The 12,034-nt window shown below is 29.4% G+C and overlaps 1 protein-coding gene across 6 annotated transcripts in view; it reads right to left on the bottom strand.

Annotated features, from left to right (window-relative positions):
• Window positions 1-11,129, bottom strand: part of LOC121128093 (glutamate-gated chloride channel) — a 151,678-nt gene extending 140,549 nt beyond the window's left edge. For 2 of the 6 annotated variants that reach the window (XM_071892534.1, XM_071892536.1), the window contains exon 1: window positions 10,765-11,129. Coding sequence is in view for 3 of the 6 variants with exons in the window: in XM_071892530.1 (XP_071748631.1) it covers window positions 10,774-10,829 (56 nt within the window). In the remaining 3 variants the exon portion in view is untranslated. The remainder of the gene's footprint in view (window positions 1-10,764) is intronic. The other 4 variants (XM_071892531.1, XM_071892532.1, XM_071892533.1 and 1 more) reach the window with 3 other exon arrangements.
• Window positions 11,130-12,034: the final 905 nt, after the last annotated feature.

Raw genomic sequence — 12,034 nt, 5'->3', positions numbered from 1 at the left:
AAAAAAAAAAAAATTTTAATAGCTATATTTTTTTCCCAATAAATATAGTATTTGCAATTTAATTATTTCTCACCAGCTGGGAATTTTGAATAAAAAAAAACAATTTTTTGTGAGTAGTTATAGAATTTTGAATTTTTTTTCAAAATAATTTCAAATACCAAGCCCCCTTCTCCGACAATCTATAAACATATAATCCTGTAGACGCCCATATATTTAGTTGGAAGGAACTTTGATTCAATATATAATGATTGTGGGAAAAATTAGATGTTGATTGATGTAATAGATAAAAAATTAAGTTTATTTTGATTGTATTAGTTGTCCAAAAAATTTTAGATTTGCTACGTTATTGAGAAAGAGAGCAAAGTCATTATCCACCTTCTTAAGAACGGACAGACCCAAATTGCTATCATTTCTGCTCTTAGAACTGATAGGACCACTGTTTTCAGAAAAAATAATCATGGGAATAGAGAGAACCTCCAGAAGTCCAGGACAAGGAAGAAAGAATATAACTCTGACAAGGAAGCTTTCTCAGGCAATCCAAGCATATAAAAGATGAAAGATCCTTAAAAAGCTTGCTAAAGAGCACCAAGTGAGTAGGAGCTAAATGATGGTATTAATAAAAAAATACCATCAATTTATGCTCTACAAGCAAAAAAGCAACACTGAACTCAGGCTCGAAGATTTAATTGAACAAAGTGTCTACTCAGTTGGAACGCAAATGGTCCGGAAGTGATCGTGCTTGTTTCGAAAAAAAAAAACACTTTTTGAAGCTTCAAAACGGTGTAACATTTAAAATGATTGGATATTGTCTAAAGAAACCTCAAGTATTTTTCCAGAGGTCAGATACATATATTGAACCCAAAACCCCAAATCTTAATTATCTGGGGAGACGTCGCTTTTAATGAAAAGAAAGTCATTTTTAGGATTCTAGTTGGCCACAAAATAAACCAGCAAACCTGTTTAAATTTCATCGAGGCAAAATATCTTTTATTTGGATCAATACTAACTTCCATGGGGTCCAATCTACTTCCAGCAGGACGGGACTCCAACTCATACAGCAAAAATTGTTCCGAACTTGCGTTAAAAAAAAACAAGCTTCAAGCACTTGGGGGACAAGTCATCCCTCCTTGCCTGATTTGAGCCCTTAAATTCTTCACGTAAGGTAGGTCAAGAGAGTGACCAACTCTATCTTCATGCCCACTAAGGGTGAACTGATTACAGTTGCTGCAGTATTGTGATAGAAAATCCTTGAAAAGTAGCCCGAAGAAGCCGTGACTCTGTAAGAAAGAGACTTCAGACTGTGCAGACAAAGCCAATTTGAATAATTTTGTGAGTATATAATATTAATAATTTTTTTTAAAAAGTGAATAAATAATATTTTCAATTACTTTTTTATTTGTCAGTAAAGGCAGATTTTAAGTCTGATTTACTCCTGAGATGACATCATCTTAGAACATCGTAAAAAAAGGCAAAAAGGTAAGACAGGAAAATTTTCCCTAAAAAAGAATTACTAAATAGGTGTCATAGGATGGAATTTTATTCATTGACTACTTAGAACATGAAAAAAAAAATCAACAATGACTATTATAATGGTTTGTTGGATCGTTTTAAGGCCGAAATTACCCAGAAAATACCTCTTTTGAAGAATAAAAAGGTACTCTTTCACCAAGACACTGCGTCACAAGTTTATAAAAATAGCTGCAAAATTGGTCGAATTGGGTTTGGAATGCTACGCACACACCGTATTCTCTACATCTGGCCCCCAGCGACTACAAGCTCTTCGCAGAACTCAAAAATATGCTCCGTGAAAAGATATTTGGCTCAGATGAGGAAGTGATTTTCGAAACTGAAGGATATTTTGAAGGTCTCGACAAATCGTTCTAAACCCGTCGTATCGAAAAGCTAGAGAAACGTTAGAGTGATTGTACTATTTTAAAAGGAGATTATATTGAAGAATAATAATGAATTTTTGCAAAAAATTTATTGTTTTCCATGTCTAGGCTCGGGACTTATTGACCAATGTGTTATGTAAAGAAAGAACTAAGTATAGCAATTAGAAAATGGAAATCGGTTGATGTGTGTACTTGTTCTTCTTTCTTATTCATTATTAAATAAATCGTTGAGGTGTTAACATTCCCCTCTAAAGTAAGCATTCTCACCAATCTTGGATGTAAATTGGTATAAAAATGCATAATAAAATGAATATATGTAAATGAATTTAAATATATAAATAATATTTTCCCTGCTCTGGTTCTATTTTAAATGTAGAAGGTTCTCCTCTTTATAACAGTAATTCAATTTATCCCCCAAAAATGGTATAATAGGCAGCTGATACTAACAATCAGTAATACTATTTCTCTTGCTCCAGCCTTCTCTTCGAGCTCTTACAATAAACTTATCTCTACTTATACATAAACTACATAGAGTAAGGAGACAGACTATTCAACAAATTATCAAATTTTGACGGATAACACTTTCACCTTCCTTTTTTGCTACTGCACTTGGGATTAATGAACATATTTGTGCAATTTTATTGAAATATATTAATATTTAAATCAATTTACATTTTTCAAAATTTTATCGTCTTTGTGTTGAATGAAATTCTGGAAAAAGTGAACAAAAAAATAAAGTCATATTTTTGGATTTATGAATGTACTTAATAATTTTTAAATTAAGAAAAAAAACAGTTTAAGAAATATTCACTTCATTGACACAATGTATACATAATATGTTATTCCTTTTTATTTAATAAAGGCACAATTTTATTGGGGGATTTTAAATTATATATTTGTTTGAATTAAAGTGTCTATATTCATTCCAAATATCAACTTTCAGATTATGGATACTAGGCCTACGCCAATTCTTTTTTTCTTTATAAAAACACTACATTAAGGGACGAATTTTAAATAGTATATTTGATTCAATTAAATCTGTCCATATCCATTACAAAAATTCAACTCTCACATTATGGTTATTTGGCCAATTAAGTAAATAGTGACATTTTTTATAAAACTCTTTCATTTTTTTTTTTTTAGTTTTTATTTGTTTTAAATTATACAAATACTTTATAACTATTATTCTTATATTGAAAATATATTTTCAAAAACCCAAAAATGTGCTCTTGATTGTTTTGTCACCTATTCTAATATTTTAACGGGGTTGTACTCCAGGTAAATAGTAATATAGTTGAATGACGTTGTAGATTTGCGTACATTAGCATGGATATGTTTTTGTGAAAAAAGTCGGAACAACAGTTTTACCTTTGTATACACATATATACTTTATCCCCAATGAGTGATTGCTTGGAAGCATGGTGCATTTCTTAAAATAAATTAACTTTCAAATTACGTGTAATTTGCCATCATTCTTTTGAAAAAGACATCTATAAATAATATAGGGATAAGTAAGCATTTTTGTTACAAAGAACATTCGCTGATCAAACAAATTAACCTTAGTTGATTAGTATTGTTTCTTTTAGTATGCCCAAGATTTATCGAATAGTGTTGTGTAGGTCCTGATTTAATAACTCCAGTACAGTCTTTTTTTTTGCAAAAAATTTGAAAAATATCTTTTCAAATTTTTTATGAATAGGTAGAGATTTTTGATTTTTTTTTTCAAAAATTTATATTTGAAATTTTTTGAAAATAACTTGGATTTTGATTTTTTTATTCATAATAATTATCATTATAATCCTGTGAACTCCTTAATTAAGAACACTGTACATATCTTGCAAAAGACATCCCTGTTTTATTGTAATACAATAAAATACAAACATATTATATTTTTACTTTGGTATATAATTTATTATATTGCTATAACAGAATAATTAAAAAAATGAATAACAATTTCAATAATGTCACGAGGAATCGATTTTAACTTTTTTTAGAATTGACAAGAGGGAGTAGTGGTTGGAATCAGACGAAACTGAAGTCCTTGGTCCTTAATAAGAACTGACATAATGCTAGTATTTATGAGATGATAAAACTAAGAAAATCTGACAAAATCAGATCTTTTTACATTTTAATTTGAGTATTTGTGACGTCATATTTCCACCTTCATGAGTTCGATGCCAGTCACGTCATACTTCACTTTTTTTTACATACACACCATTTGTGATAAGTGCGGATTTAGTAAACAAATTACAAGATATACCCTAAAAATACAATTAAGACGTATGGAAATAATAATGGAAGTGAAAACTTGTCGCTATACAAAATATAACTTATTTTTAGACAATAATACCCAGGGGATCAATATGTATCGATTTATACATATTTATTATGTTATTCGGGGTTCTCTTTAATAAAATCTTTATTAGTATTATATCGATATTTTCCTATCGAATAATACCGAAAATGACTATTTTACACCTTCATAATTGGATGAAGTGTGTAAAAGGAGGCTATGATTTGTGACCTCCAACTTTTCGTGTTTACAAAAATATTCCCTCTTGACGAATACTATTTTTAGGCAAATTAAACAAAAATGGTGGACATATCGTATTTCAAAAGTTTATTTATTTCAAAATGGGATTATGCTGATCCAAAAGTCCTTTTGAAGAATCATTTCCTAAACCAATCAAAAATGGTTTAAGTACAGACTAGGAACATCTTGTATTTTTAAAAACAAGTTCGGGAGCTGTTCGTAAAGAGATAAATTGTTATTTTTGGCTTGAAGAATTGGAAAAATCGTTGCATTGTTCCTAATAATTGCCCAAAATTATTGGTCTTTAGGATGATAAAAGAAGATATCCGAAAAAAATGGTAAGACTGAGTCCCTGGGTTTGGATCATTTTAACGTCCTCGCAGTAAAAGAAAATGTAGAAAATTGAGTAGCTTATCTACGAAATATAAAGTGTAATACACTCTGTGAAGCCCAAAAATCAAGCTTCGTGGCTCCATGATTGTGCCTATCAAGCAATTATAATCCTCAACGCCCTCTCTATCGATTGGAAAACAAAATTTTGATGATGTTGACAAACGATTTTTGATCAGATCTGGCTTGAAATATTCAATTCTTTGCTATGTTCACTCCCCAGTGATTTAATTTGCTTATCAGATCTACCGGTTTTTCTTTTGCCCTCACCTTTTTTTTTTTTTAAATTCAAGTGTTGTTTTGTCTTTTTTTCAACCATATAAGATTTATTTAACAACAAGCGGTAGTACCCACCATTGTTCGGAGTTATTAGGCGGTACCCAACAGACAAACCTTGGTTTTAAAATATAGAAGATAAATACACAAAAAAAATTGTCAATATGACTTACTCTTTCCCATGAACACATTCAGACGTAGTTACACAATACATAAATGTTCTCTCCTCAAGAATGAAAGATCAATAATAAGAACTTGAAAAAAAAAAATAATATAAGTGATGAGCCAGGGATTAATAGTTATAAAAAATAGGATTTGACACCTGCAAGATGTTATTTATTTTCACACACCGTTTTTAGACGACTCTATAATTATAAACTACTTTTCTTTTTTATTATGATGGGCACGCTCAATGTTACATGCAAAATGCCTGCAAGATTTCATTGGTTTGATTACATTGTTGTTACTTAGATCAAAAATGACCCCGTTTTACGTACTTACAAATACACTTTGCTTTATTAATATAGCTTGTATGTTTAAAGCTAATTTTTTCTTTCTTTAATTTAGTTTAAATGTGTTACTCATTATTTAAAATACAGAATTGCCTTTGGGTTTTTTTTAAATACCATATTTTCAAAATCAGGAATTCTGACGTAATAGAAAAATTATATTAATTACTTTAGAAAATGTAGAATAAAAACCTATCTATACTTTAGAATGTTCATTTATAGTTGTTTTTTATTTATGATCTCATATTATTCAAAAATATGTAAACATTATTACATAGGTAAAAGTATACCCATACTTAGTGCTGTGTTAGTCCTTATTTATTTGGTCCAGTACAGTCTTAGGACCGCCGATCCTATTAGTACTTGGGACTGATCCTTAAGACCATCGATCATTCTCACTGGCATTAATAGAATTTATTTAAAAGAGAAGAAATAAAGTTGAGTTACCTCATCAATGATCGAACTTTATCAGTTTTAGAACTGAAACGTAGGACTGAACTAGATTGGGTCGGTCGAGACTGAACTGGTGGACAGGATTGTAGTCTTCAGCCCTATATTAGTAGCAACACAACACTATACAAAATAAAACAAGGTTGTGTAATACTTCAATAGATTTATTTACTAATTTTTCATATTAGAATCAATCGGAATTGAATTTGTCAACACTTTCTCCTTTTAACTGTTTGTTATGAATTTTTAACCATAGCAAAAATCAAATTTTAATTAACTCTTATTCATATCCATTAAAAACTGATAAATGATTAAGTATTTTGTAAATGTTTGGCAATTCTAAATAATATTTAATAAATGATAATTAATGAAAAGATTTGACGCTGGAGCATGATTAATTAACAATATTGTTTTTAATATAAATTATTAGAAGAGGAGATAATGTAATTATAATATAAGTTCAATTTTCATTATTCTGTAATGCTAATGGATTTTTTTCCCCATAACCAATTTGCAAAATAAAACTGCTCTTTCAAGACTTTTTGCTTGGTCGGACAAATTTTACAAAAAATATTTAGTATTGGGGTCAAGGCCTCCTAACACGAGAACAATACTTTGGGCTATCGAAATTAAACTATTTACAAGATCCTAAAGAATCAAGATCAAACTGATACCAAGAATGAAAGTAATCAATTCACCTTAAATATAAAAAAAATAGTATTGTTTATTTTTTTAGCAACTGGAAATTTCAATCTTGTAGCTTTGATCTTGAGTTTTACTCTAGATTGGAGAGCAACACTTTAAGAGGCCGAGACCAAGACCAAATATCAATATCAACTATTAGTTTCGAAACTATTTTCCAGACCAGTGATTCTTTACTGGGGCAATGGGACATCGTCTAGGACTATGTGAGGTTATCAGGGTCATCATTAAATTGATTTTCTAAAAATAAGTCATGATAAATTGCAAGAAATAATATTCTCCCGAAAAATTTATAAAGAAATGGTTAAATTAGAAAATGCTAAAAAGACTCAAATATTTCGCTAAAATTAGATGCCCCAAAAAAACTACTCAGGGCTCTTCAATGATGAAGAAGTTAGGAATAACTGTTTTATACCAAAAATGACATTACAAACAAAATCACTTGCAATACCTTCGTGTTTGATGGTTTCTTGAAGAGCAGCTTAAAACCCATAGTATCAGCAATATATAGTAGAAATATCCATAAGATAAATTACTTTTTTTTCATAAATTCCATTTTTAAAAACAAAGTGTTTTATATCTAGAGCGTTGATGAAATTATAGGCTATTGAAAAATTCAATATATCTTAACCATATATAAATATAGGTAAAATGTATGCTTTAGCTCCAATATCTGTGCTTCTTAATAGCTTAACGAATACTACTTATTTTTTTAAGTTAGAAATCCCATAACTTAATATGCACCTCATAAGTTTCCTTCTATTTTATGAAAAAGAGATGGAAACAAGGATATCTGTTGAGTTATCTCAAAAATACTCTTGAAAAAAAGTAAAGAAAAGTACAAGTTTCCAACTATTTTAAAAAAATCATATATACAGGGTCTAACAAATAAATTGGGGCTGACTTTAACTGCATCCACATGCATAAAGAGAGTAGTATATATATATATAATTTTAATGTACCATTCGAGAGGTTCTGTTATTATCTTTTGATTGATTCTGATCCTAAGTAACGATGGAGCAGCAAAGAAGGTTAACAATTGTCGAGCTAGCTGAAACAGGGAACAATGGAGGAAGGACAGTGACGAGAAAAACTGGACTGTCGATTGGACGTACAACAGAAGAAAAAAATATATATGGCTGTACCATGAGAAGTTCGTCGTTCCTCAAGTCTTCAAGACCAAGTTTCCAGAATCCATTATGACCTTGGGTGTCCTGTGGAGCAACAGTTCGGTTCATATAGATACTGTGAGATTTTGGATACTATTGCCATTCACTTCAAATTTAAGCACCTTCAAAGGATTAATAAGAATAACTTGTTGATAGAAATTAATGGTAATTCGTCGAAGAATGCAAATATAATCTAGATTTAACTTTGAGAAAAATCATTTCAGTTTGATTTTCTGATGCAGGTAGATATTTTAAAATTCCTATAGTTGTCTAATACTTTTTGGAACGACCATAGGTACATAATTTTAAGAAATGTAACAGATGTGTCTCCAAAAGTTCTTTATTTTGGTTGTTTCTTTAGCCTTATACAATTGTTTTTTTTATCTCTTTTTCTTCTTTTTTAAAGGAAGATTTGGTAAATCAAGATATAGAGAACCTTTGAAATATTGTTTTTAGCATAGCTGAAAGGGGCGGAAATTAGTTTTTTATAGAGATGGAAGATACTTTATAGCAAACATATTGTTTGTTTTGGTAATTGATAGGATTTTGAAGGTTTTATAGACTCTATACTTTAAGCCACAACTAACACCTCAAGAGAATACGTAGTTCTTATACAGATATTTTGTTGAATATTACTTTTACTATTCAATCAATATGTAGGTGTGTAAAAAATAGACACAAACAATGCATGTTTTAACAATTGAAATTTATAGCCAATAAATTTCAATATATTTTTTACACTTTTTTTAGGAGGAGATTCTATAAATGTAGATTTAATATCCTTTCATATCAGAGAGGGTTGATAAGTTTTAGATTTGATCGTTAAACTTATACAACTACGTTCATATTAATAAAAATATATATATTAAATATTGTCGCTTGTATACAAAGAATAGATATTAAGGATGAGATCATACAGTCATCGTCCCTCCTACTTTCACTTCCTTCTCCCCGTGGTTCCACTGTTTAGGCATATTCCGAAGCAAACATATGTACACATATGTTTTATGTATATGCACATCAATAAAACACTATGAAAATTATAATAGATATTCCACAATTTCGAAAATATTTTTTATCTCTTAACCCTTTAACTGCTTAAATTATTTTATTACTTAATGAAAAAAAAAATGATAATGATAGGAACTAATGATGAAACGATCCTTTAATTGCAATTCAGTATTATATGCAGTTTTTCTTGTGATATTTTCTGGTTCTAAACAAATCATCATCTAATTTTTAACTGTTTCATATACGATATCGATATCATTCCTCGATCAGACTATATTGTAAAGTGATAATTATCTTAATAATATCGCGGCCAAGTAAGAAGAAATAAAAGCAAGCCAGTTAACTGGAAAACCGTATTGCTGAATGCAACATACCAACCAAATTGATATATTCAATAATTAAATTCATAAGGTATAAATAGTATGTTATGACTTAACTTTGACGTTTATCCTGTAAGGCTAAAGGAATTAATCTAAACACTAAATGAATGATGACGTTTCATTCTCTTTGGTTAGTCAGTAAAATTTACGGTTCACAAACCGGTTCTTTTATGTATTTTAAAACGATTCACGGGTAATCCACTTTCCTCAGTTTAGCAGCTCTAGAAAGGATTTATACTCTCGAGCCGTGACATCACTAATGGGAACATTAACTTTATTGCCTGTTTTTCCATGATTTTATTTTAAAAAGTCCATTTATTTTTATTTCCTAATTATAAAGAAATATTTTGATTTTTTTTTTAATTTGTATTTATTCGAAGGACCAAGAACGTTAAAAGAATAAATATAACTAAAAACAAAATTAAACAAGTTTATCTCATTGGACGAAACAGTAACTAGGTCACTGAAAAAAAATTTAACATGCACAATTGAACCAATGAAATTTTCTGACAGTCACAAGCATATATACATTTTACAGGCTTTTAATCTAAATTGATATATACCTAACTATTCACGTCGTCATTTTTATTTAATCACACAACTTTTCATACGAAAATAAATCAAAAAAGGCCCAAAATAAATTGGTTATTAGCAACAATGGAATTATTATTCAATAATTGTTGAGACTGTTCCACGCTCGAAAAGTGAATTATAATTCAATCAGTCAACGCTTAAAACACTGATTAGAAGCAAAGAATCAGAAACATCGACAGCTAACAACAAAATAAATTTATAATTTTGTGCTAGCGAGGTAAAGCTGTATTATAAAAACAATTCCTGGGTGCAATATACATTTCGTATTACCTTAAAATGTATTTAAATTAACAGATGGAATTTGGTACGTCGGGCTATAATAATTTTTTTTATCTGTAACTTCCATTTATAGATTCTATACTGAAATATAAAGGAAATATTGTTTACTCACAAAATTTCGCTTTTCTTTTCGTGAATAGTCTTGAAATTAAATAAATTTTGTGTCAAATAGTTTGTATTTTGTTGTTTTTTATTTTAAAAGAAAGAAGGGAAATAATGACTTATATTAAGAATAGAATGACAAAAAAAAAAGGGAGGGGGAAACAAATATTCTCATTATTATAATTTTTGTTCAATTCATTAATTTGTGAGTATTTTAATTAAAATACTAAAAAAATTAGATTAAAAATAGCACGTCTGTTTTTTCTCTTGATAAAAAAAGAAGAAAGAAGACTCTTTCACAAAAAAAAAGATAAATAATAAAATACATAATTTGTAAAATTGCTTTAGGATGATGATCGGAGAGATTTTTCTTCTTCTTTTTTTAAGAAATTCCTAAAGGCAACTTGTTGTTACTTTCTATACTTGTGTATATTATGATATCAATAAACATATATTCACATTTAAATGGTCTTAGACCTCACTTACCTTTGACAAAGGCATCGTTTGAGTAGAAAGAGTAGAGTCCAAATCCGGAGTAGCATGTTATTAGTCAATCAACAAGGATAATAACCACTAAGTGTGAGTTGGTTTAAAATAGCTCACAAGAAATATGTAAGTCGTAACTCACTCTAATCTTCTATGTTAAATGATGGTCTTGTATAGTCATTATCCATCAGGTTATATAAAGAAAAAGTAATTAGAACCAATGTCGATAAACGAGAGAGAGAGAGAGAGAAATGGTTGTGTGAACGTATGAAGCGTTGAGAGTCTAGCGATTAACTAAATGTTACGGGTTTGTTTTGCTTAGGAAACAAGACGACGAAGGGGGAAATTGAAAATGTATGGCAAAAATAAAGAGAAGAAAATTTAAGAGAGAAATGATGTTGGGGAAAGAAGGAGAAAAAGAGGAAAAGAGAGAGAAAGCGCTAAAAACTAAAGAAGTTTCAAGTTATTATAAGACACAACAATAACAAAATATTGGGTTACACCAAATTTATGAGTCTTTGGTGTGATAATTATGAAACAAATAACTCGGGATATTATATAGAGCGTCACCATACACTAGGTACAATTTATGAAATATACATATCTGACATATATATTCGGGACCAAAACATAGACGAAGTATTCAATTACGACTCTATCGACGTTATAAAGATACCCTAGGCTACCAAACGAATGCTGAAACAAAAATAAACAAATTATTTTTCATCCGATCCCTCCCATTTAAAAATGTCAGAAGAACCAAGTTTAATAGAATTACGAGGTTATTCCATTACACTTTTCAGACTGATATTTGACTTCCACCACGCTTTTTAATAATGACGTAAAAGAGTATATATTGTTACTAATTTCTAATAGTATATCATGATACATAATTCCCCAGCAGTTGGTACAGTATATCAATTTGAAAATTCTAACTAGTCCAATTCAGGGGCGTCCATAAGGGGTGGGCTGGATGGGCTGTAGACAATCCCCAAAAAAGAAAATAATCATTACGGAATTTTTGTATTTGACATCAAAATTTAATATTGACAATCTTTTCCCAAGAAATTTTAATTTTTGTGAACAACTGAGGATTTTTGAAAAAAATTTCCAGAATATTTTAAATAAGAAATTTAAGTCGTAAATTTTTTTCCAAAAAATTTAATTTGCTGTAAATAGCTATGAATTTACAAAAAAGTTATCCAAAAAATTTAATATTTGAAATTTAAATTTTGAAACTTTTTTCCAAAGAATTTAATTT

The sequence above is a fragment of the Lepeophtheirus salmonis genome, chromosome 13 (assembly GCF_016086655.4).
Source record: "Lepeophtheirus salmonis chromosome 13, UVic_Lsal_1.4, whole genome shotgun sequence".
Lineage (NCBI taxonomy): Eukaryota > Metazoa > Arthropoda > Copepoda > Siphonostomatoida > Caligidae > Lepeophtheirus > Lepeophtheirus salmonis.
This window is presented reverse-complemented; position numbering and strand designations above follow the sequence as displayed.